A 27732-nucleotide genomic window follows, 5' to 3' on the forward strand; every position below is an offset into this window, starting at 1 on the left:
CAACAGGCCTGTTCATCACCAGCTCCTGGAGCTTGCTCAAACTCATGAACATTGAGTTGGTGATGCCATCCAACCAACTCATCCTCTGTTTCCCCTTCTCCTCCTACCTTCAGTCTTTCCCAGCATCAGGGTCTTTTCCACTGAGTCAGTTCTTTGCATCAGGTAGCCAAAGTATTGGAGCTTCAGCTTCAGCATCAGTCCTTCCAGTGAATACCCAGGACTGATCTCCTTTAGGATGGACTGGTTGGATCTCCTTGCAGTCCAAGGGACTCTCAAGAGTCTTCTCCAACACCACATTTCAAAAGCATCAATTCTTTGGCACTTAGCCTTCTTTATGGTTGAAGTCTCACATCCATACATGACTACTGGAAAAACTGTAGCTTTGACTAGACGGACCTTTGTCGGCAAAGTAATGTCTCTGCTTTTTAATATGCTGTCTAGGTTGATCATGGTTTTTCTTCCAAGGAGCAGGCATCTTTTAATTTCATGGCTTCAGTCACCATCTGCAGTGATTTTAGAACCCAAGAAAATAAAGTCTGTCACTGTTTCCATTGTTTCCCCATCTGTTTGCCGTGAAGTGATTAGGTGCTTGATTAGAACTTTCCAAAAAGCCAGTAAATTTTATGCTCTTATGCTAGTAAATTGGATGATGATGATGATTGCTGGCGTTTACTAAGCACGTATTGTGTACTAAGCATTGTGCTGAAGTACTTCTAGGTGGAATATAAATTAATAATCTCATCAACTTTATTATCCATTGTTCTCTTTAAGAAAATTAAGTCCTAGTCTTACATTTCTTTTCTTTGAGTTTTTTCATCTCATTTTATCCTGCTAGGCAAGTAGAATAAATTAATTATTTGGACTTTGCAAAATAAACTTTCTTTTCTCCTTTAAAAGAATATGAATCATCTAGATTTGGAATCTTTCACTGACAGGGCAGTGGTCATGTGAGCCACACTCCAAAGTTTGTGTTTTTTCCTGTCTCCAGTTGGCCTTTCCTTTCAACAGTCTTTGTCAATGAATACATTTGGACTTACTTTTCAAAACTAAAACTCATTTAAAAAAGCCAGCCTCTTAAAACTAGGAAGTTTTGTTTTTTCCCCATAGGATCAAATGCACTTAAGTTTTTATAACAATTATCTTAACAGTTTTATCATTAATGGCTATTTTTGTTTTCCCAGCAAACTATAAGTAGGGGGCCAAGTTTAATCTTGTTTGGTATATAGTAGATACTCAGTGGGCTTCCCTGGTGGCTCAGCTGGTCAAACAGGAGACCCCTGTTTGATTCCTGGGTTGGGAAGTTCCCCTGGAGAGGGGCTAGGCTATCCACTCCAGTATTCTGGCTTCTCTGGTGGCGCAGACAGTAAAGAATCCGCCTGCAATACGGGAGACCTGGGTTCTGTCCCTGGGTTGAGAAGATCCCCTGAAAGAGGGCATGGCAACCCACCCCAGTATTCTTGCCTGGAGAATCCCCATGGACAGAGGAGCCTGCAAGACTGCAGTCCATGGGGTTGCAAAGAGTCGGACACGACTGAGCGACTAAGCACAATATAGCACAGATACTCAATAGCTGTTTGTTGAAAGAATTAAAATAATACATAGTTGTATAGTGATTATATATTTAAGGCAAAGAGAAATTAACAATTTAAGGTACAAATCATTGTCTTTAGTCTCAAACTTTAAGTTTTTATCAACTAGATATGAATTCTTAGAGTCTTAACTTTCAGAGTGGTTTGAATTACAAGCCAAGACTTTCTTATCAACTGTCTGCAGTTGTTACTCTAATCCAGCTCAAGACTTCTGACAGTTCCCAAGATAAGCAGAGTCAGAGTGTTCTGTTGCCTTTCTAGCAACTGTCATCAGCTTTCTCAATAATAAGAGCCTCTGCTTCCTCTCTTTCCCAATAGAGCAGAAACCAGCAGAGAAAGAAGAGCTATGTTGTTTAATGCCATTCAGGAGTTCAGAAAAGCACAACACAGATCTTTGGGGACTCACTTTGTCTGCCTATATTAAAAATCTGTGTGTCTTTACCTAGTACTGAAGTTTTTTTATAATCATAACCTGATCTACCATTACAGCTTTATTTACCGCACATAACCCTCCATCTTAGATTAATTAATCTGTTATCTAGAGTTTTCTCATCTCTGTGCTTTCCTTTTTATTAACCTTTTTTATTGTGGTAAAATATGCATAGCAAAAAGTTAACCGTTTTAAAGCCATTTTCAGGCGTACAGACCAGTGGTATGGATGTGTTTGCACTGTTATGCGGCTGTCACCACTGTGTGTATTTATCATTTGGTATTTCACCAGGAACTATGCCAGCCTGGGAATCTCCAATACTTTATCACCCAAACTGAATGGTTTAATTGGACTTGATACCAACTTAACTTCAATTGTATACAAAATCCTGCTTCTGTAAAATCTAATTCATGTTGTTGTTTTCTATTAATTCCAAATAAAGGCATCTTAGATAAAGTTTGTAACTACCTTGGCTTTGATCAGGGGCCCTATCTTGAGGTAATTCCTGTGATTATGAGGTGGGAAGCTATGATTGGTTGAGCTTTGGTTGGAAACTAATCACTGGCTAATTATTATTCAGAGAGGTTAAAAAGATGAAAAAGATGGTATGTTCTGTTGGAACTGTACGGGTAGAAAGATAATAGGGAGAGAGGATCAGTCTCCTAAGATTGCTGAGTCCTCGAAGAAGGGCAGGTCAGCTAGAACAAGGAGCTGTTACTTCAGTGGTTTAATAAGGATGACTATGATGGAGCCAGTATTTGAATTTTGGACTATTTTACTCCAAGTCTTATGCTTTGAAAACCATATAATGACTTTCTAAATGTAGACAGTAGTTATTTTGAGTATTTAGACAACATCAGTGTTTTATAAACTTTCTGGTATCCCATGATTCTGTTTAACAAATTTAAAAATTACTCCATCTATATTATTTAAAATTCTAAGTAATATTAATATTATAGATAAAACCAAATCAGCATAGGCTCAGTGCCTACTTTTTTCTTAATTACATGCTATCTTGTGCATTTCACTGTACAAATCTTAAGATGGTAGAGATATCAGCATCTGCAGAGTGAAAAATAATACTGAAGCTCTGAATAGTTGTATGACCTAATCAGAGTCAGAAAAACCATTTCGTGGCAGAGCCAGATTAGAATCCAAGCCTCCAGTCCTTGGACGGATGTTTGACTACTTGATCATAAGTTTATGCAGTTATAAACTTCAGATTCTGAAAGCGTAGCTTGTATTTTGCTTTTCTTGCTGGTTCAGATTCCAGGTTCCGTCAACCTTTGAAACACTAGGAAGCTCTTTTTCTGGCCTTTCTTTACAGCTTTGATATTTGTGGATTCTTCAAGATGTGCTATAATCTTGGGAGTAAATAGGGCCAGAGAGATAGTCTAAAATGGAGGGTGTGTAGGATCGTTTCCCTTTTTCAGAAGTTGCTAAGGTGAAGGCAGTAGCTTTTCCCGACGTCTAAGATAAGCCACAAGATACTCACACACCTGTCTTTGAGATATGTATGTCTTATCCACATGTATTGATGGACTCCTTAGGAAACTGCATCTAAACATCTTTTTATTGTGGCACAGAGTCTTAAAAATAATTAAAATTTTAAATTACTAGTGTTAAACAGAATGCTTGGATGTTCTTGTATTGACTATGTATTCATCACCTTTAGAAAAATACACCTGTTGTTTGAGAGGAGAATGTAAGGAATATGGCCTGCCATCGTTAGTGTATCTAAAGTGTGTTTACATATTTTTAGTTGCCTGAAATGAGAAAGATAGTTATAGAGGTTAAATGCCTGTGGAATACCACAGAATAACAATTTGGTATCCCTGAAATTATCATCTAAATTAATGAGAAAATTATTTGATTTTCAGTCTGGTTTTAGGAAAGATTTTCATTCATTAATTTTTTAAAAATTTATTTAGTTTTAATTGAAGGGTAATTACTTTACAGTATTGTGTTGGTTTCTACCAAACATCAACATGAATCAGTCATAGGTTTGGTATAGAAAGTACTGTAACTGGTCATTTTATTCTTTTTAAAGTTTTCTGTTCAGTAATTATACTACTTGATTTCGATAATAAAAGGAGTTATATTATGAGACCAGAATTTGACTAGATAAATATGGACTGAAAGTTAAATTTAATTGATCTCAGAATAAAGAGAAATTTTTAATCCCTAAAAATTCCTATATTTTTATTTAGTTGGGAATGGTCTTCAGGGTGTTTGATATCACCACCACTCCCCACCCCTCCCACACCCAAAATCATGAATTTGTACTTTACGTTCTTCTTCCATTTTACCCAAACATCAACGTTGTTTGCTGGTTAGAGCTGAGAGTACTTTGTAATCTGTTTTCCTTTTTCACTGAGTGAGCTTCCTTCTTTTGCTCTCCCATTCTTGTGTCTTAGTTGTGTTAAAGCAGTTCACTGCCTTCTTGCACCCTGTTTTCTTTCATGCACACTTGATCTGAGCAGACATGGTCAGTATCAGCAATTAACAGCAGAGCAAGAAAAGATTAAATACAGACATGCATATTAGTGTGTGCACGTTTGGTTTGTGATACTATGTTGCATTTTCTGTTTTTGTTATTATCTACTGTCAGAAACAAGGAACTGAGTTGGTACTGACCTTGTGTGGAATGCCTCTGAGGATTTGGGATGAAGGGAGGAAGCTGGTGTTTCATGTGACTGATTTTTGACATGCTGCAGCAGGACTGGAAACACTCCTCTGCTCACATAAGGTGGAAAGAAAAAATTTCTAAGATTGAACTTGCAGAATTTGTGGAGTATATTTAAATTTTTCTTCCTGGGTTTTTTTTTTGGTTTTCAATTTTACCTAATTTTTTAAGGACTGGAAGTAAGGGATGACCTTTGCTTAATAAGTAGTTTGAGGTATGGGAGTAATGGGCTGCCACAGTGATTCGTATGATAAGAGAATGTTTAAAAACCTCCACTACATCTTGAATCATATTTTGACCCATCTGACAAACAGTTAGTGAGCTCCTTGGTCATCTTTGGTATTTAAAAGCAGCATTACACAAATAGCTTTATTATTGTACTTTTCCCCCCTCATACAAATCTTAAGAGCATTGCACCTATGTATCCAAAACAGTTGATTTTTATCTACCCTGGTGAGAAATTTAAAAGTGGCATGTAGGTCCCTTAAGTATCTCCTGTGGTAAAATTTTCTCACTTTATTTTATGCCTCAGCTTAATGGAGCCTGAGCCTCTGTTTGGTTTATGTCTTAAGCTGAAACTGAAATACAGTCATGAAGCTCTAAGAAAAAACTCTGCAGTGCTAATTTGAAGGACTTCTTGAATGGCATCCTCCCTTCTTCTTGTTGGTCTTCATTACCTTCGCCTCACCCCAAAAGTGTATTCTTGCAGAATTCTGTGGCTTTTTCTTTTCATTTTGTGGAAAAAGAAAGTGAAGGGAGCAGTGGGGAGGGGAGAGATTTCAGTACAACCAGGCATTTAAATTTGTTACTTTAAAAAAAAAAAACCTCTGTTTTGTAATTCCGAATCTAAGATTGCTTAAGAGTCCCTTATTAGGAATCCAGTTTTGATGGAAGCATATAAGAATTTAGAAAATGATATTTCAATGTAAATGTGGATCCTAACATGTATGACCTGAAGAGTAGAAAGAGATAAATGCTAATGTGATTCTTTTTTTCACTCAGTGCACACTATCTTATATATTTGATCAATTGATATTGAAAGGTGGTCCTAAAATAGCTTTTGAGCAGATGCAGTATTGAATAGATCAGATGACCTGTGTATTGGCAGTCTTTTCTATTTTCTCTGTTGTGTCATTCTAAAATTGGTGCACACAAGGGATTTAAGAGGTAATTAGCACTTAAGTAATGTCCTTTTCCTTAATATTGTTGACTGTTTCTCTTAGCCATTTTCATTTTATTTAACAGTGGTATTTAAGGGTTAAGCTCACAGAGCTGATGCAACCCCTCCTTGTTTTTCACCAGTAATTTTCATTGGACAGCATTTCCATAGCAACAGTGAGATCAGTGAAACCTTAATGTTTCATTGATTATTTTTCTCCTCTTCCTTTTTTAATCTATTCTCTTTTCACCACATTTTAGTGAGAAAGCGATTTTTTTTTTTTTTACTAATAGAGCTTATATTGATTTCTATTCCATAAATAATTAAAAGAGGGTAGAAAAAGCTGCCCTTCATTTAAAAATTGAATGTTTCACCATGTATTTAAAAAGCGATTCAGGATTAGGAGGATGGATAACCATACCGGCTGTAGCTGATGTTCTCAAATATTCTTGCATTGTTTGCTGGTCTTCTAGGGAAAAGAATAATGTGGAACAGGACCTTAAGGAGAAAGAAGATGCTGTTAAACAGAGAACAAGCGAGGTTCAGGTATGTGAACTGTCAAATTCAGTATTCCATTTCTGATTTAGGAGGATTCATTTTAAATGTAGAGAGGCATTTACAGTGTGATGGTTGTGGTATTGGTGAGTAGGTAAAGGGAATCCCTGTTATTTATGTGATATGAATCCTTATCTTTGACAAAATTATTATTTTTCTCCTCACTCTGGCCTGCAAAGATTACACTACAATGATAAAGCAGTATTTTTCAGCATAAATTTCTCATTTTAAAAGTATTTTTAAGGTGATATTTATCTGCATATTATAGCCTTAAAGGTAAGTTTGAATGACTTGTCATATAAATATTATTGCGCCAATAAAACTGAATGAATGAGAGCATCATCATCATGAAAACGCACATTGGTTTTTCATGGGTGTGAGATTTTTTTAGCTAGGAGACCTAACATTTTAAAGGACTGTCTCAATACTAGTAGGGTAGGAAATGATAGGGAACAATTCAAAATAGCATTTTACAAGTTGCTTAGTAGCCAGGATATCTTAAACTTTGGCATAAAGAGATTTAATTCATTTTTACTAAGTGCTGTGTTAAGTAGTTTCATTTTACAAATAGAAAAGACAAAAAGACCTCCATTTCTGATTGGGAATGACACAAAAGAGGTATTTCAAACGTTAAAATATAGAAAATTGGGCAGTGTTGCATTTAGAGCCATAAGCAATAACCGTGTTCTTGGGACATCATTTCTTAAATGCTGCACCAGCACACAGGGTGTTGGATGCAGAAGCACTGGAGCAGTCGCCAGTAAGAGCTCAGGCGTGGACATTTCTTAACCTGAACAGTCCTGTGTTGGATTTCCTTGTCTTAGTAGTTTTAAATGGGCAAAAGCTCTAAAGCTGTTAGATCCAGTATTTTGTTTTGATGTAGCACTTTCACCAGAGATGGTATGATAGGTGGACCATGCTAGGGTGGGGAGAATGATTTATTGAGGGGTTGAAGAAGAAGCCAGAGAGAGAGACTTCTTGTTAGAAGTTGATTCTATTATTGTACTTATTATATATACTGGAATTTTCCTAAAGGTGATACAGAGTCAATGGATTGTCACTAATATATTTCTCTTTGTGATAGTGAAATATGGAATGATATCCTCAATTACTTTATTTTTGTGCAATTTTTGAGCTTAAGAAATGCAGGAGTCATAGACTTTAAGCAGTTACTGCTGAAAATAGCTTAAGAATGGAAGATAAGATGATCTACAAAAGTTTTCTCAATCTGAAGAGGTAGAGGTAGTTACTGATATAATATTGGACAACTTCTAAATTTAGCCAGATATGTTTCAAAGTACCAAGGTTTTTGCAGTAGACACTATTTTTTTTGTGTGTGTATATATCTATCTGTGGTTTTTCACTACTGCATCTTTTGAGATTGTGAATTTTAAATAGCTGCTTTGGGAGAACACTAAAATTTACACTTTTCTTTTCAAACTAAATCAGCTATCCTTAAATATTTGATTTGTTATATTTATAGAAGTTTTGTTGTCAGTCAACATTTGTTATATGCTAGCCCTTCTTTTACCTAGTGTTGATGGTAAGGAACATGTTAAACCTTCAAGTTTGCTGAATCCAAAATGTATGCTTGGCTGAGGAAGTCTAAATAGTTGAATTTTTTTTTTTTTTGCATAAGGTGCTGTAAATAAAAGGTATTTTAGAGCATGGTGAGTGTAGGCCACGTTGTAATGGTTGAACATGTAGGTTCATTGAAAAAAAACATAGAATTAAAGCTTTTTGCATTAGTAGATTCATTACTCATTCCATGTCAGTACAGGTATTTTTATATTGTTTATGGTAATGAGATACTAGACTAAGAATGACATGGATAGTTGACATCTACAAGTAATTAAAGCTTTCATTTTAGTGATTATTTTTGATTTTCTGAAACAAGACCACTTACCTGAAAGTGATAATATATTGTATTACCTATTGAGTTAACTCTGAATTAGCCATTGGTAATGAGGCACAGACTAGGAATAACATGAATAATTAAGATCTGTAACTAACTTGAATTTTTAGTGCTTGTTTTCTCATTTCTCTGCCAAAAGGCATTGTACTACCGCTTTCCTGCTTCCTTCTGACCCCATCTAATGTAGGTGCTAATGAAAAATGCCAAAATGAAGGCATCAAGGGAGAAGTAAGAGAATTTTGACTCATCAATAAATGTTTTCCTGCCTCAATCATATATGGCTTTTCTGCATATTCTTGCTTTTCTCTGTATTTCTAAAGTTACAGTTTGTGATAATATGAGCTCATATCTCAAGTACAGAAACCAGACTTCAAAGCCTCTTTAGATTTGATCAAAGTGCCAAAAGACTAGTTCTTTTTTTTTTTTTTTTTTTAGCATTTATATAGTCTTTCTAATTCAGGTAAATTAGAAGGTCTGCTACATAATTAATTTTCTACATGTTTGTTTCCTGTCTGTGTTCTGATATATTACCATCTTGAAAACTCACAGTTCATGATTTTTTTTTTGAAGAACAAACCAACAATTAACTTCATATTTTATGTCATGAGATGATCACTGTTAACTCATATGAGGTACACTGCTAGTTTGTCAAGTTCTGTGGAGAAATTAGATCCAAAATGATGCAAAGGGGGGAAACTGTAAAAGGCTGTTCTATCTCAAATGTTTATGGTTTGAGTTTCTTGTTGTTACAGGAAGAAGGTAGACCCACATTCTTTCCTACCTTAAACTGCATATGCACAATTTTATTAAAATTTTTCTTCAAATATAACCTTATAGCTCCATTTGTAAAAACAAAAACCTTTGTGAAAACCAGCCAACATCCTTGCAACAAATTTTTGCTGCCACGTTCACTAGAATTTCAAAAAAATGTAGTTTCATCTTTGTACATCTGCAGGGATGTGCTCTGAGATCACACTCGCCTCCTGCGATCCCCACCCCTTTAAAGAAATATGTATTTTTATCTAGAATGATCTTTAATTAGTGTCTGCATATTTTCCAAAAGTGCTAGAGACATTATATGTACACCATTACAGAAGTATTATGAGGCCTGTATATTCTGTTGTTTACTATTGCATTAACCAACACAAAGTCTATGCATTTTTTATGCATTTGTCACTTCTTTCTAAGTCAGATTTTCTTGTGAGCTAACATTTCCTCAGTGGTTTCTTCTCTTCTCCCTCCCTGCCATTCTTCTTCTTTTCTTTTCTTTTTTTTCCTTTCTTTTTCACTTCTCTTTTTCTTTCTTTTTCAGAAACCACCTTATCTATTTTTAAACATTTCGAATTCCTAAAAAAAAACAAAACTGTTAAGCGATCTGCCATTTCGCCCTAAAACGACTCAGCTTTCACAGCCTGTTTTTATCTGTACTGTATGATTTTATTTTATCAGAACTTCATGTATTGGACAGTAATAACACAGAATCTTTAAAAAAAAAAAACTGTCCTTCAAGGTAATCAACAAATATTTAGGAATTCATCCTCATGTATGCTTTCTTCAATTTTGCATAGAAGTTTATAGGAATGACTTGGTATCAGGGAACCTTGAATTCAGTTCCTAATTCTGGCTCTTCTGAAGTTTGAGATCCTAAGGAACATATTTAACCACTCTACACATTAGTTTTCACTTCTGTAACATGAGATAAGAGTTTTGCTGTTAGAATAAAATGACATATTGTTGGTAAAGTGCCTCAGATAAGTTGCTTCAGTGTGTGCGACTCTTTGCGACCCTGTGAATTGTAGCCCGCCAGGCTCTTCTGTCCATGGGATTCCCCAGGCAAGAGTACTGGATGTTGGCCATTCCCTCCTCCAGGGGATCTTCCTGACCCTGGGGTCTAACTTCTGTCTCTTGTGTCTCCTACATTGGCAGGTGTCTCCTACATTTACCACTAGCACCACCTGGGGAGCCCTATCTCCATATAGGGCTAATCAGTATTTTTTCCCCTGTTGCTGTCACTTTAACTGCCAGGCTATTTTTCTCTATTTTTGTTGCTTTGTGTGACCCTTTCCCCCACCCTCCCTCCCCCTTCCTAGCTTTTCAGTAATCTTGCTTAATTTCCTGTTCATCCATACCTTTGTGCTTAATTTATCTCCCCAAGACCAAGAATAATCTTAAAGCCAAATCCATGGGTTCTTCCTGCATTGGTTACTGATTTCTTGGGTTGCTTTCTCCTGAATATTCGTAGCCCTACTTCTTTGACCTTTTGCTTCTGTTGCCTTTGCCCAGGACTGATGGACACACTCTGACCCCCTCTTTCCTCCCTTTTCCCTACCCTCTGTCATCCACATACCATATACTGATGATTCCCAAACATCTGTCAAGCCCTCAACTTTCTTGAGTGCAAGTCTCACATCTCCAGTTAGGCATTTTGAGGTTTATCATTTCAAATCCAGTGTATCTAAAATGAGTCTCACCTTGCTGAAAAAAATTGACTTCAAGTTTTGAACTTTTCTGTCTGTTTTTCTTTCTCACTACTGCCACCCCTGTTACCTAACATCTGAAATTTTTAAGTCAGGTATAAGTGCTTACTCCATCCTCCTCCTTGCTTTCTACCCAAACCAGTTTTAGTAATTATGACTCTCATATGTGAAAATCTTTACTGCTGCCCACTGCCATTGTTAGTAGTGGGAGAATGTCATCCTTATGGGTATATTGGAAGTAGAAAAAAAAGATTATAGGCCATCCTCTTGTACTACTTATTTTTTGATTGCCTGCTTCTGAACTGTGTGGCATTCACTTGTTCTGTTATTTCCACTCTTATAACTTTTGTTGCTGCAATCTAGAATGTTCCCTATCTTCCTATTTGTGTGAATTCCACCCATGTCTTAAAATCCAACTGAGACTCATCAGTTTTCTAAATTTTCCCTTCTTTGTCCCTTCAGTTTGCTTGTTTTTCTTGTGTTGGAACTTCCAGAGGAATGTGTATACACTTGCATGGCATACCAGTATGTTATCTTATGTACTCACTTAATGTGTGTGTATATAGATTCCAATATCTTACAGCCTATATTGTGAGCTCCCTAAGCTCAAAAATTGTACCTTGGATCATATCTTATACTGTAGATGGTAATATATTCTTAGATGGAGGTAAATTTAAGGAAGCTATTGACAGTAGAAACGAATAAACTTCCATTTTGTGCATGAAATTAAAAATGGGACAAGAGACACCCAGAAACCACAGGCAGAAAGGATTGGGAGCACAGGTGGTATCATGAAGAGTCAGACTTTTCCATATTGTTCATACTACCTTCATGAGAGAGAAGCTCACAGTTATTTAAACTTTATCAATAAAGATTTAGTAGCTTATAGTAATTGCCCATTTTTTTCCCCCTAGATGAAGAAAGATGACTTATTTTGGGTGGAAATAAAATTAGATACATGAGCTCAACATTCTTTTCCTGGCGATAATGCTCTTAGAACATGCTGAGAAGCATATGATTGAGAAATAGAGGCAGGCTGTTAGTGAGGTTTTCTAACATCTACCCTAGTTTAATAGGCTCCCTTTCTGGTCTTTGACTTAAAAAACATCTTGCTTTATAGTTGATACTTTTTTATGTTAAGAATATTCCTGTAACTTCTATTTTGAGAATTAGGCCAACATAATGAATGTACCTGATTATTTTTAGTTCTGGATTAATCTGTAGAGTTTTTTTAATCAACTAAATAGCATTTTCTGTAAGATTACCAAAATACTTAAAATTTCCTTTATTTTCTATAATAACTTTTCAAGTATAGATATACCGTATGTATGCTTTGAGTTTTTTTTTTTTAAGTGTTTTATTTATAAATTAGTATCCTTTTTGTTTATTTTTTACTCTGTATTTATATGAAATAGATCTAAATGTATTCATGTTTCATAGATTTAACTACTTTGATTGTACAGCCAATTTGGGTTGTTAAAATGAATTATCTTATTCTTGAATATAGCTGAGAGCTTTTATATATTTGTTTAAATTTAATTTCCACTACCCTCCGTAGCACTTCAGAGGATATGGCGGGATGGGGACAAGTTTATCATTTTCTTTATCTTCTGTGATTTCTAGAAAATAGGATATTTTCCTTGAAATTTAGTTTTAAATAAAGCCAAGATTGCAGATCAAGGATCCTTTCACTCCTCGATAAAGAATCTTGAATGTGGCTTGCTTTGGTATTTTTCTAAAGCAAACCTTGGCAGTGCATTACAGTAGTCTTGTCACTTTATCCTTGCCATTTCCTAATTGCTGCTACCCTCTTTTCTTTTGTTGTTGATGGCACAGGTGAGCAAGTAGAGCGTGATGATGGAAGATAGAGCGTAACTAGGAAGGCATCTGCAAGTGTCTAGTCACTTCCTTGATGAGTTGGCATTTGATAGTAACTGAGGTTGTATCCTAATCCAGGAGAGAATTTCCCCAAAGGGCTACTTTAAGATTAAGAGAAAATTATCCTAGTTTAGTAGAAGATGGTGTTTGCTAAGAGAAGCTGCCACTGTCCTAGTCAAGGGTGGGCATGGAGAGAGATGTACATCCGTTGACTTCACTTAGTCTCAGGATAAACCATTCTGTGCCAAAATAAAATAGCCAAGTAGATATGGATATTGAAATTGTTGTGAAAATTACATTACAGTGGTGGCAGCCTTACCAAGTAATTTTGTAGTGAAATTTGGTTCTTTTTCTTCCTAGTGTTTGTGTTTGCAATCTGTTCATTTTGCTTTTGTGCAGTTTAATAATTTTAAGTTTGCTTACTGAAAAAGAAGACATTTGTGTGCATGGATTAGTGTTGGAATTTTTTTAGAGAAGATCTTTTTTCATATTTGAAATAGACATGGAGAGGCTTTAATTTGAATATGGACCTCTGTCCAGCTTAAAGTATGTCACCAATGTGAGGTATTTTTTCAATAACCTTTCCCTCAAGGCCCATACTTTTGTGTTACTATGTGGATTTTTACTGTAGCATAAAAGTGAGGTTGGGAAATTTGAGGGAATATGTTTGCTCTTTGGAAGAGAAAGGGCAAGAATGAATAAATGTTACATTGATTTGTTTATTCCCTTTCCTCTTACATAAACCTTTCTTCTAGGGATGTGTTTAAAGTGGCTCACTAAAAAATACAAGTTTTGAAATTTGGTTCATTTTGTTAAAGGAAACCAGCATTGATCCTACTATTGGTAGTTGTTACGTTAAAAATTCAGTTACATCAGAATATTTTTATATTGGTATGAAACCATATGATATGTGATACTTAAAAACTGCAGACTTGACATTTTCTGATTATAAAAGTAATATGAGTCCATATTAATCTTTTAAAATAAAGGAAAGTGTAAAAAGAAAAAAACTCTACAATTTCACATTTCAGGGAGAGTCATGGTTAACATTTTGCTATATTTTCTGAGTATATGTGCATGGCTTTATATTCATTTACAGTCATACTGTATATGCCTTTGTATTCAACTTTTAAAAATTAGCATTATGTCCTAGTCATTTTTTTTTTATTATGTGGCCCTTTTAAGGCAAATTTCATTTTTCTTAATTGGATTTAGAATGAAAGTAGAGACATCAAAATTACATGTGTTTATAAAGACTAGATATTATTAGAGATGTGAAGTCTAAGATTTATGGGGGAGATTGGGGAGAGGGTAGGAAATTAGAGTAGAATTTTTGAAAATTGGAATAAGTAACATTTTTCCTATTCCTGTTAAGCATTTCTTTAAAAATGCCTTTTGGGTCGGCATATTGTTATGTGTAAACCATATAATAATTTTATAACAGAGTATTGACAATGGATTATTTTCCCAAAAATAAAAATCACTTTAGATCTGCAAATGGCGTGCTTTCAAAATATTTTGTAATTACAAGAAGTTTTCAAGCCACTGTAGGTTTTCAAGGTACTAGGTTAAAGTGAAGCTGTTATTTTGTCTTCCTAAAGAGTAATAGTATATAATATAAGGTAAAAAAAGAAAGAAAGATATATGCCACAGTGACATGCTAAAGCAGGAAAGATTATTTCCATATAATGGAAATTTAAAATGTCAACTCATTCTTGGTCTACAGTCTATACAAATGTTGAATCAGTATAGAAATTTAGATACTATTTTAATTTAACAAAATGCATTTGCTGTATGTCAATTAGAGGCTAGTTTTAATATTTTGCTAGAGTTTAAATGTAGAGTTAAGCTTTCTGTAGTATGTTGAAAGAATATGAAGTTGTTTCTGTCAGCTTCAGGCACATTCCCCAATAGTTTCTCCCAGATAGTAGAATTCTTGTGATAGTTACAAATCATTGCCTGATTAATTGCCTGGAATGTGCAAGACATTGTACTAGGTTGTGGAACCTCTAAGAAAGATGAGGCATTGGCTGTCTATCAGGAGTTTATTATTTAAAGGTAACTCTAGTACACTGTTTTTTACATTGTGTTTCCCTGGTGGCTCAGATGGTCAATAATCTGCCTGCAATGCAGGAGACCCAAGTTTAGTCCCTGAGTCAGGAAGATCCCCTGGAGAAGGGAATGGCTACCTACTCCATTATTCTTGCCTGGAGGATTCTATGTACAGAGGAGCTTCGTGGGCTGCAGTCCGTGGGGTCACAGAGAGTTGGGCACAAATGAGCAGCTAATACACACATATCATGCATTGTAGTGAGTATGATAATAGAGGTTAGGTACTAACTGCTCTAAGAGCACAGGTAAGGGAAACTCAGGGTGGGTCATACTAAATGTGGCTGGGTCTTGAAGAACGAAAAGTGAGCTTTCAGATAGGGATGGTGTAGAAGGGCATTCAAGACAGAGCAGATGGTATGGGAAAAGCATAGGGAATTTGAAGTACACTGTCTATTGGAGAAAAAAGAAGATCTGTTGAGGATGGGGCACAGGTGAACATGAGGACCATAAATGAAGGTTCTAAGGTATCTTGTCATCTGTTTTACTTTATACTGTAGATAAGAGGGAACCACCATATTTTTAAAATTAATTTTTATTGGAGTATAGTTGCTTTACTATGTTGTGTTACTTTCCGCTGTACAACAACAGAGTGAATCAGCTAAATGTATACATAGATTGGGCTTCCCTGGTGGCTCAGAATCCACCTGCAATGTGGGAGACCTGGGTTTGATCCCTGGGTTGGGAAGATCCCCTGGAGGAGGGCATGGCAACCCCCTCCAGTGTTCTTGCCTTGAGAATCCCCATGGACAGAGGAGCCTGGCAGGCTACTGTCTGTAGTGTAAGAGTCAGACACGACTGAGTGACTCAGCACACAGCCCCCATACATACGTCTCCTCTTTTTTGGGTTTTCTCCCCATTTAGGTCACCACAGAGCACTGAGTAGAGTTTCCTGTACTATAACAGTAGGAAGCCAACATAAATTTTTGAAATCTTCTATGCAGTGAATTGTTTTTCTTTTTTTTTAAAGACAGTTGGACATTTGAAATAGGAAGAAGCAAAGGCAAACAAAAATTATGAATCAGGGGAGGGACAGTTAAACTACCATGTGTTTGTTAAGAGCCAATGTATGTCCATTTTGAGTATGGATCTGTTAACAGTGTAAGCAAGGTTAAAAATTTAGGCATGAAAAAAATTTAGGCATGCTGGTAAGTTTATGATAAATACTAGTGGAGCTCACCGTTGTGAATCTGCAATCACCTAGACCCATGGAATGTTAGCCCAAGAAGAGTCATGATCGTCCATTGTGTTGGCTATTTTAAGGGGATTTTTTTAAGGAAAGCAGCATGGTAGTAGTTGCACTTTTCAATTAATTGGTTGATTGAGAAAATATAAGATAAAAAGCAGTTGTTAAAAGCCTTGTTCAGCGTCTTATTTAACGATAATTCAGAGACCTTTTTTTGATAAGTGTTTCCTCTGTTGTTCTTAGATTCTTATTCTGATGAATGATCATTGTGTTCTTTGAATAGTATGTTATTTAAAATTGCTGTTACTTTTAGAAATTTGTGTTCACAATTTTACTTCACCCTGTTCAAGATCTCTGCTCACCTCCCACAGACACATGCCTTAGAGTTATCAACCCATTCCTCATTGTCACCTGTGGTTCCTGGAAAGCATCAAGTCCTAATTCCTTGTGGAATCCTTTATATATAATGAATTAACCTCTCTCCTGTGCATCTGCCACGGAAGTATTAATTTACCATTCTTCCGAGAATTAGGAAAATAGTCACTCAAGTGATTTTCTCTGGTTCGGATGAGGAACCCCAATTGTCAGAGGATTTGTAAATTAGGCCATCCTGGGTGCTGTGTTTCCTGATAAATAATGAGAATGGCAAGGTTGCTTTCATCTGTCTCCCAAATCTCCCTTGTATTTTTTTAAAAATAGACTTTATTATTTACAGAGCTTTAGGTCCACAGAAAAGCAGAAGGTACAAAGATTTCCTATTGTATTTTTTAAAATCTCTGTATCCTTTATCATTAAGCATAAAGTCTGGCACATTGATGAATAAATAAATATGTCATTTTAAAATGGTTTATCTTTTTTTAAGAAGTTCTTTCCTACACTGAGATCTTTATTTTTCTTCTTCATATTTAAAGTTTTGTTTTTCATCTTAGGTTTGCAATATACTTGAAATTTATTTTTCTGTTTGATATGTTTAGAGATGTTATAATTTTTTTTTCTTTTTGCCATATGGGTACATCCAGCATCATTTACTCATTAGTTAGCTTTCTTTTCCTCCATTTGGCTTTAATGTCATGTCTTCTCATCATTTTTTCTGTGTATGTCTAAATTCTAATTTAAATCTGTGTCTGAATTCTGTTTTTTTCTTCCTTTATCCTTGCATCAGACAAGACTGTTTTTAACTATTTAAGCTTTCCAGTAATTCATAATATTGGATAGGGTAAGTCCTTTTACATTTTATAATGCTGTTTTAGGTTTTTTTCCTTTGTTCTTCCAAATATGTTTCAGAAGCAGCTTGTCAGTCTCCTTGGAAAATCTTGTTAGGATTGTCTTTGAAGTATATAGGTTAATTAGGTGAGAATTGACATCTTTATGATGTTACTCATCATTCAATGAGTATTTCTTGTATACTAGGAACTGGGAATATAGTAGTGAATGAAATTTGCAAATATCCCTGGACTCATGGAGTTTATGGTCCAATAGAAGGAAATATATTCTATTACTCATAATAGCCAAAAACTGGGATTAGTCTAGATGTCCATCCAGTATATCCATACAGTGGAATACTACTCAGCAATAAAAAGGAGCAAACCACTTATACATGCAGAACATGGGTGAATCTTGAAATATTATACTAGGTATAGGAATATGGTAGACTATATATTTCAGTAGACTACATATTATATGATTCTATTTATGTAGACTGTCTAAGGTAAAAATATAGTAACACAAAGCAGATCATTGGTTGCCTGTTGCTTGAAAAGAGAATGAGAATTGATTCCAAAATGGTATGAAGAAACTTTTTAGGTGATGGAAGTGTTATGAAACTGGATTGTGGTGATTTTTGCACAATTGTATATATTTACCAAACCTTACTGAATTGTAAACTTTAAGTGGGCAGTTTTTATGATATGTATAAATTATATCTTCTAAAGCTATTTAATTATATTATTTTGTGCCAACACAGATGTAACTCGAAAACATTAAAAGTCACGAAAGAAGTCAGTCACAAAAATCCAGATGTATGATTCCTTTCATATAAAAATGTCTAGAGTTGACAAAGCTATAGAGAGAAAAAATTAGATTGACAGTTACCTAGGGTCAGGGTGATTGGGAGGGAAATAGAGAGTAACTCATTAATGGGTATGGGGTTTCTTTTTATAGTGACAAAACTGTTCTAAAACTGTTTTGGTCATGGTTGCACAACTCTAAATATACTAGAGACCATTGACTTGTACACTTTAAATGGGTGAATTGTATAGTGTGCCGTCTCTCTCTCTAGTTGCTAAGTTGTGTCCGACTCTTGCAACCTCATGGACTGTAGCCTGCCAGGCTCCTCTGTCCATGGGATTCTCCAGGCAGTAATCCTGGAGGGGGTTGCCATTTCCTTCTCCAGGGGGTCTTCCCAACCCAGGGATCAAACCCGGGTCTCCTGCACTGCAGGCAGATTCTTCACCGACTGAGCTATGAGGAAAGCCTGTATAGTGTGCAAATTATCCCAGTAGAGCTGTTAGAGAAAATAAATAAAATTATATGCTATATATGAAGGAGAATCAGTGGAGGGAGATGGTGATGGGTGATGGTGAGGGAGGCCTCACTGAGAAGGTAACAGTTGAGCAGAGACTTCAAGGAGATGAGGGATTAAGGCATGTGGGTAATTTGGGGAGGAATTTTCTAGGAAGAGAGGATAATCAGTGAAAGATCTGAGAAGGAAGCATATCTGACATGTTTGAGAAGCATCAGAAAGGCCAGTGTGGGTGAAATAAGAGTGAGCACAGGAGAGAGCAGTAGAAATGAAGCTGGGAGGTGGGACCACATAGGGCCACTGTAAGGACTTGGGTTTTTATGGTGAGGGAGATGGGGAGTCAGTGCAGAGTTTTGAGCAGAGGAGTGCCATCCTCTGATGTAGGTTTTTAACAGTGACTACTGTGCTGTAAATAAACTGAAAGGTAGCATGGGTGGATGAAGGGAAACCAGTTAGAAGGCAGCAATCCAGGAGAGAGAGAAAAACGACTTGGGCTGAGGTTGAAGAAAAACATGGCCGGATTTTTAAAATATGTTTTGAAGGAAGGAACAGCAAGATTTGCTGACAGATTGGAGATGATATGTGAGAGAAAGAGAAGAGTCGGAGGAGATGCTGTATTTTTTGGCCAGAGAAACTGAGAGGGGGCAGATGGAGGATAAAGCAGATGTTGTGGAGTGGGGGGAGGAAATGCCAGGAGTTCTGTTCTTGTTATGCTAGAGAAGTCCATCAGACATCCAAGGATGGATCTGAGTAAGCAAATTGAATGTCTAAATCTGGAATCTAGGAAAGCTGTCCTCAAGTAAAGATTGTATTTAAAGCTATGAGTCCTCCAATCCACCAACACAGTATACGTAATAAGATGAGACTTTACCTTCCCTTATGATAGACTTTTTTTTTTTATGATAGACTTTTAAAAATTGTTAACCTTCTCTTGCCTCCAATAAATAATGTTAATATTCCTGTATTTCAGGATCTTCAAGATGAAGTGCAAAGGGAGAATACTAATCTGCAAAAACTACAGGCCCAGAAACAGCAAGTACAGGAACTCCTTGATGGGCTGGATGAGCAGAAAGCCCAGCTGGAGGAGCAACTGCAGGAAGTCAGAAAGAAGTGTGCTGAGGAGGCCCAGCTGGTAAGGCCTGGCGGCTTACCACTGCCCGTGTCTTTACCTTAGGTGCTTTTGCTGGCTTAAGATAGAAACCCTCTTTGCTCGTTGTTGTTGTTGTTGCTATTGTTAGGTGCCAATCTAGTCAATGTGAAGTTTGGGAACATGAAGGAGATGGGGCATGTTTCATCTAGAAATTACAGGGGAAATGGGACACTGCATTTTTTTTTCCCTAAAATTTAGTTGGAAGTATGGTACCTATGTCTTCCACTCTCCTCTGTCAGTCCCTGATTGCCTTTTCTATAGAAAATATACATCAAAAACACCAAAATAGTAAACTAAAATAAATATTGCGTTATAGAACATTTTAATGACATCTCTTTTTTTAATCCCCTGGTTGTCTCATTCACCTCATGTTGTAGATCTCATCCCTGAAAGCTGAACTAACTAGTCAAGAATCACAGATCTCCACTTATGAAGAAGAGCTGGCCAAAGCTAGGGAAGAACTGAGTCGCCTACAGCAAGAAACAGCAGAGTTGGAAGAGAGTGTGGAGTCAGGGAAGGCTCAGCTGGGACCTCTCCAGCAGCACCTGCAAGATTCACAGCAGGAAATCAGTTCAGTAAGTCTTTATGGGAGTGAAAAATACACTCAAGTGGGCACTCACGTATCCTTTTAGTACATAGTATTTTCTCCACTTCTACTGCTTCTTCTTCTGTCCAGCTTATTATTCATTTTCTGTCATTTTATACGAATAGGCTTCTTGTCACCTGTCATAAATTAAAACTGTTGTGAGTCTTACACATCGGATGATTATCACTGAAATCTTGTTGAGTGTGCAGGCTTTGTAGTTAGATGGTTTGAATTTAAAGGCTTGCTCTGCTGCTTTCTGCCTGAATCATCTCAGTGTTAGATTCCTCAGCTTGGAGAACTGGGAATTCCCTGGTGGCTCAGCAGTAAAGAATCCACCTGCCAATACAGGAGACATGAGTTCAATCCCTGAATCAGGGAGATCCCCTGGAGAAGGAAATGGCAGCTCACTCCAGTATTCTTGCCTGGAAAATCCCATGGAGAGGAGACTGGCGAGCTACAGTCTATGGTGTCGCAAGAGAGTTGGACGTGACTTAGTAACCAAACAACAATAACCACCAGAGATTAGGATTTTGCCCTTTTCACTGCTGAGGACATGGATTCAATTCCTGATTGGGGAACTGACATTTAAGATCATGCAAGCTGCACAGCACGGCCAAATTTTTAAAAATAAATAAATAAAATAAAATTGGAGAATTAACAATATGCCTCCCTCCTTTAGCTGCTTTTAAAGTTTAAATAGGGCAAAACCAGTGAGACATTTGAGCATACGGTTTGGTAAGTAAGTGCTCAGTTAACTGTTGCTTATTTTTATAAATGATAACCTGGTGTCTTGCCTTTTGGGGATTCTAATCTTAAAATCAGTTTTGCTCATTTAGAAACCTTTATTTTTTTGAAATTAGGAGATTTTTTCTTTATATAGATAAATATAACTGTTGTGGTAGGTCCAGAATATCGATCCTTTCCTTTGCTGTTTCTTGGCTTCCCTAAATGGGGAATAATATTTTATAGAATGATGGTAGGATGGTTGGATGTGTGTAGAGACTGCATAGCCCATTCCTTTCCATTTGAATTTGAACAAACTGGGAAGGTTAAGGAACTTGCTTATGGTTATGTAGCCTTCAGAAGAGCCATAGCCTAGAATTCAGATCTTCTGAAACCTGGTCAGTTAATTATTATATATAATGAACTCCTTCTCCTTGATATGCTTCCTTCCCCTCTCTTGTCTGGCAGATGAATACCTGCTCACCCATCTTGCAAGCCATGGCTGAACCTCTTCTTTCTTTGTGGCATCTTCTGAATCCTGCCTTTTTTGGACACTGTACTTCTGTTACAGTAATTGTAACATTTTCTCCTGCACATTTGTTTATGTATCTACCTCTCTCAGTAGATGGAGCTTTTTGGTCTAGAAACATACATATTTATCCAAGCATTTAGCACAGTTCTTGTCTCAGTGTAGGTACTCAGTTAACATGTAGTAAACCCAAAAGAATTTTATACTAGTGGGAACGATACCAGATAAATGGACAGTCTTTAAAATAGTTTTATTTGAGTTTTTAAAATATTTTTAATGTTATTTATAGACTGTAAAATTAACCCATTTTAATGGTACAATCCATGATTTTCAGTAAGTTTGATGTTTGAGAGTTGCTCAAACATCACAATCCAGTTTTAGAATTATTTCCCTTACTTCCAAAAGACCCTTGTGCCATTTATCATCAAGTCCCACCCTTACCCCTGGGTAACTACTTTCTGTGTCTGTAGATTTGCCTTTTCTGAGCATTTCACATAGAAGAACTGAACACTCTGGTCTTTCTCTTGTAGTTTCTTTCACTTAGTGTAATGTTTTTGAGACCCATCCATATTGTAGCATGTAACAAAATTATAGTTCATTTTATAAGGTGTGTTTATTTATTCACCAATTAATGGGCATTTGGATTCTTTCTTCCTGTTGACTATTATGACATTATATGATATGTCATATAGTCATTAAAGTCATATGATAATATGACATTATCATTATGAATAATGATGCTGTGAATTGTGCTCGCTTCGGCAGCACATATACTGAAAAATGATGCTGTGAATTTTCTGTTTGCATACAATTCTTTATGTAGACATGTGTTTTCATTTCTCCTGGATATAAAATAGTTGGCTATATTGTAAAGTTATGTTAAGCTTTTTTTTTAACTTTAATTTGCCAAACTTTTCCAAAGTGGCTGTACCATTTTAATACTTGCCCTAGCAATATGTAAGAGTTCCAATTTCTCCACATTTTTACCAACACTTTATTGTCTTTTTGATTACAGACGTTCTTGTAGATGTAAAGTGGTACTTCATAGTTTTTAATTTGCAGTTCTCTATGACTAGAGATCATCTTTTCGTATGCCTGTGAGCCATTTGTACATCCTCTTGGATGAAATGTCTGTTTAAAGTCTTTTGCCTGGACTTCCCTGGTGGCTCAGATGGTAAAGTCTTTTGCCTGTTTTGGATTGTCTTATTACACAAGTTTTTAAAAATATATATATGTATATTCTGGAGATAAGTCCTTTATCAGATATTTGATTTACAAATAATTTTTCCAGTCTCTGGCTTGTTTTTTAATTTTCTTTTCTTTGACTTTTTTGAAAGGGGATTTCTTTCAAAGGAAAGAGCATAAATTAGAAAAATAGAAATGACTCCGGATATTATAAATTATCAGAGAGAAAATAAAGCCATGTTTTTGAGCATGGAAGATAGTGTCAGCAGGATGTACTACCAAGTGTTTCAGATATTTGTAGAAGGGATTAGATCTTTGTGTCTGATCTCCAAATCTTAAGAATAAACATACCAAATTCTTACACTTGACTCAGGTACTGTGTGTCTTTCCCACAGAGGGCAGCATATTCCCATGGGCCTATAAAAAAGAAATTTGGTTGTAAATTAGCCTGATACCTTTATTGCTCTCTAAAACTTAGCTATAGCTTTTTTGGAAAAAGGGATAACTAAAGAGAGATTTTGTGACTTGCTGAATTTTTATTTTCATTTCTTACCTCGTACAAATTTTCTAGAAAACAAAAAACCTTTGACCTTTACTCTGTGTAACTTGCTTGCACAATGTATACTATTTATCCAAGTATTTCTGGCAGTTTAAATGTTTGTTGTACTTTTCTTGCACAGTTTGCAGAGAGCTTGTGTTAGTTGTGTGATGATTTTTTTCTATATCCTCCAAGTTTACCTAGAGAGTGAGGGAGAACACAGGCTTAGGTGCCTGGAAGACTCAGACACAGGAAGGCCAGGTTGTATTCATGATTCTGTTGCTTGTCTCAGGAATAAGTAAGGAACAAACTGTCCTACATAGAACTCTCTGGTAGGCAGGCATTTCACCCGACTGCTTCATCTATATGGTGAGTAATGGTTTAAATTTTTAGACTACAAGGTAGTAGCATTAAAATTGATTTAATGATCATGATAAATTATTTAATGAAATGAGAGAATAGGAAATAACAGCATACATTACACATAGTAAGGATGAGTATTACTTCATGAAACTTGTTTCACCCCTGTGTATGTGTGTAAATGTATAGTTATATGTATGATATATGCATCTGTATGTATGTTTTATGTATATATACACACAGAGAGACATATGTACATATATATTTACTGGGTTGAAGTGTAAACTCTATTTCTTTCTGTAGATTAAAAGTAAGTTTATAAACCACTGCTCTATAGCACTAGGAATATACAAGGCATATGCTTTGTGTTATAAATGTGTAGTATTTTTGATTGTTATTTTAAATCCTAAATGAAATGCAATTTGTGTGTATATATACACAATATATATACACACAAAATGAGATGTGTATATATATATATATATACACACACACACACACACACACACACATACTGATGCCCACTGTTTAAATATATAAGCATAATACTTGTGTTTTTGAGTGAACATTTATTAAGCACCTATAGTATGCATCATTGTGCTAGATGTTAGAGATACAAAGTTAATAACAAAAATTTGGTCTCTATCCTCAAAAGGCTCTAGTCTTTAACATTTTAAAAATAGAGTAGTAGAAAAGGAACAGGAAATTTTAATTGTTATAGTAGTGAGATATGTAGTATGCTAGGTACTTTTACACACACTGTCCTTCATTTACATAGGCCTTTACATTTTACAGAGTTCTTTTAAATATATTTTTTACTTCACATAAAAATCTTCTATGAAGATAGCTCTTACTACCTCTGTGGATTAAAAAATGGAAGCTTGGAGAGGGTACTTTGACTAAGATAACCTAATAATTAGAAAGTGATAGAGCTAGATGTACATCTGTCTGCTTATCCAATATAGTGTTCTTTTTCCAGGCTATGAACCTCACTTCTCCTTTGGTAAATTTATAGATTCCAAATTGAGCAACTTAAAAACTTTATGGGAAATATTAGGGGAATAAGATTAGGGAACAGAGATTTACAGAATGTCAATAGGTAATTTTTATATTTGCTAGAAACAAAAAATATATATAACATGCTAATAAATAGAGGACGCCAATGTAATTAAAATATATATATATTTTATGAAAATGATACTATGCAGTAAAATTCTGTTTATTGTTTTTTTCACTAGAAACATTTTTTTTATTCTGTTGTCTCAGTTTCTTTGAAATATATGTAAATGTGTTTTTATTGTAGATATTGGTATAAATAAGCATTCTTTTCCTTCTAGTTCCCCACATTTTTCTTTTTATATATATTACAATTTATTGCATTGTCCCAGGTGTAGAAAGTCAATGGATATTGAAATTTAAAAAAACTTTGTCCTTCATTTAACCTGTTTGGTATATTTTAGATTTAGACACTACTTCTTAAGGTTCTAGCCCATTAATAAATAATGCCAGGGGGTAGGACACTAGCTCATTGCACCTTTGTTTTCACTTCTCTTCTTCCCAATAGGAATATGAATGGCTCCAAAGTCTTATGTACTCTTCCTCTATTTCCTCTTCTTCTCCTAAAGTGTCATCACAAAATTTGCCTTGCACTACTGCTTTGCCATCTTTTTCCCAATACTCTGACACTTTTTCTAGTTAAATTCTAAAGGACTGCCAATTAGCAGATATTTGAATTAAAATTCTTGGATCTTTCAAAAGATGTACAAAAGCAAATCCATATATACTGTAATTTCAGGAGGAGAACTTACTGGGATGGATTACTGAAATCCTCTCTAAGTCATGCTGCATTCCTTAATGGAAGCAGATTTATCCTTGATCAAGTCTAAGCATATAGTTACTATTATATCACAAGTCTTTCTAGTAATTTTGTCTAGTTGTTGTCTAAAAATGTCTTTCTAGTAAATTCTGTTTTGTATTTCTTCTTTGTGTTGACAGATGCAAATGAAACTTGTGGAAATGAAAGAGCTGGAAAACCATAGTAATCAGTTAAATTGGTGCAGTAGTCCACACAGCATTCTTGTAAATGGTGCTACAGATTATTGCAGCCTCAGTACCAGCAGCAGTGAAACAGCCAATCTTAATGAGCACACTGAAGGCCAGAGCAACCCAGAGTCTGAGCCCATACACCAGGAGTCTCCAGTGAGTCTCAATAGTTCCTTTAATTCCATAACCAACTTCAGAAGGAAAAAAAACTGATTCAGATGAAAGTTCTATTGACATCATACCTAATATAAATATGTGGCCTTGCCTCATCTGAGACAATTGGGAAAGGAAGAGTGGGTTCTAACAGTTTTAACTAGTGCAAAATGTAATTTTAACTGATCTATTTGTTATAGAGGCGTGTTTTCAAAGTTGTGGTTCTGTAGGTAGTAACTTTTGAAAGTAGTATTTATTTTTAAGTAATCTCATCCAAAGCTGAAAGTAATTATTTCATAATATTGAAGACATTTATTTACTTTTTTTTTTTGAGAATATCAGCTAATGCAAGAGTGCTGCTCTTCTGAATGAGAGCTACAGAGACAAAAAACCATTAACCCCGTCTTCCAGCTGCATGCAGTCTAGTCGTGTAACACTATGTTAAAAGGCTGTGATAAAGTAAATAGGGTATTCAGGTAGGACAACTTGGAGGAGGCTCAGAGATGATGTCATAGGGAAGCTTTACAAGTGACCACTGAAGTGAGAAGAGGTTAAGCAAAGGAGAAGGTGGTACATTTCTGGCAGAGGAAACAGCATTAGCATAAGTATGTATTGGGAGAAAACATGCTGCACGGGACCATGAGAAGTTTTCCGAGGTTGTTTTGTGATGGTGAGGAATGTATTGGTAGGAGATGAGGCTGTCTGCTATGGGTTACCTGCATTGCCTCTGGTACTTCTTATCAAGATAGAGATATCTGTGCCCCATTCCAAACTTGTTGAACTAGAGTTTCTGGGTTGGGCCCAGGTACATATGTTTTAAAAAACAAACTCCTAGGTGATTATGTTATGTGCCTAGATAAAAATGACCACTTTCAGGTCAGAAAGGACCAGAGAGTAAGAAATTTCTATTCATCTTGCAGCACTGGGGAATTTGCCTTACTACAGCGAGTAGCCATTGAAGAATTTTTAAGCAAGAAGTGACAGGATTGAGTTTACCTTTTAGAAAATCTGGATAAGGCATTCCCTGGCAGTCCAGTGGCTAGGACTTGGTCAGTGCTTTTATTGCTGTAGCCTGGGTTCAATTTCTGGTCAGGGAACTAAGATCCCACAAGCTGTAGGGTGCCACCAAAAAATTTTTTTTACATTCGATTGTAGATTGGAGAATAGGACTAGACATACTGAGATATGGTGAGAGACTATTGGGGTAGTCTATGTGAGAATTGTTTTAACCTGGATCTAACCAGTAGCAGGAAGGATGATGAGAAGAATACAAATTTGATAGATACTAAGGATTTAAAATTAATAGATTTAATGTTATTTGTACAGTGCAGTCTTGAATTGCACAATATTCTTTTAAGCACAAAATGCAAATTGCTAGGTTATCCTTCAAAGACATAGGATGGTATGAAATAGAAGTTGGTTTTGCCACTTCTTAAGACTTATTATCTACTGATCTAAATGCAGAAAGCAATGACATCATTGAAGGACTTCTAACCAGAAGATCATGATTAGATTCATGTTTCAGATCTATTACTTTGGCTGCCCTGAGAAGGATAGATGTGGAGGACAAATATTGGAGGCAGGAAGACAGTTGGAATATTATTACTACAGTAATATGTACCAGAAATGATGATGCTATAAATTAATGGTAGTGACAGTCAGGATGGAGAAGAATGGAAGGATTTGAGAACTAGATGAGAAGTAGACTCCGTAAGACTTGGAATCTAGCTGGGGGATGACCAGAGAGATGTAGTTAAGGAAGAACTGGGGTTTTCTGGCCTTGAGTGGTTTTGAGGCTTGATGATATCATTTTCCTAAGAAATATAGAGGTCATCCAATGAATATATTTTGCTTATCTTTTAAAAATTTTAGTAGTTTTTGACTCTTCTTTGTCAGTTTCCTCTGCCAAGTAGAAAATATATTGTGAAGAATTAATATTTTGAAGGATTAATATTTTGTA

At 35.8% G+C, this 27732-nt stretch overlaps 1 protein-coding gene across 8 annotated transcripts in view; it reads left to right on the plus strand.

The window, feature by feature from the left end:
* The window catches only part of EPS15 (epidermal growth factor receptor pathway substrate 15), a 139598-nt gene that overhangs the window by 75275 nt on the left and 36591 nt on the right, over positions 1-27732 (plus strand). For all 8 annotated transcript variants that reach the window (XM_043876708.1, XM_043876712.1, XM_043876713.1 and 5 more), the window contains exons 13-16: positions 6338-6410; positions 19476-19637; positions 20033-20230; positions 25572-25775. In XM_043876708.1, coding sequence (XP_043732643.1) covers positions 6338-6410; positions 19476-19637; positions 20033-20230; positions 25572-25775 — 637 coding nt within the window. The remainder of the gene's footprint in view (positions 1-6337; positions 6411-19475; positions 19638-20032; positions 20231-25571; positions 25776-27732) is intronic.

Source organism: Cervus elaphus, chromosome 20 (genome assembly GCF_910594005.1).
Source record: "Cervus elaphus chromosome 20, mCerEla1.1, whole genome shotgun sequence".
Taxonomy (NCBI): domain Eukaryota; kingdom Metazoa; phylum Chordata; class Mammalia; order Artiodactyla; family Cervidae; genus Cervus; species Cervus elaphus.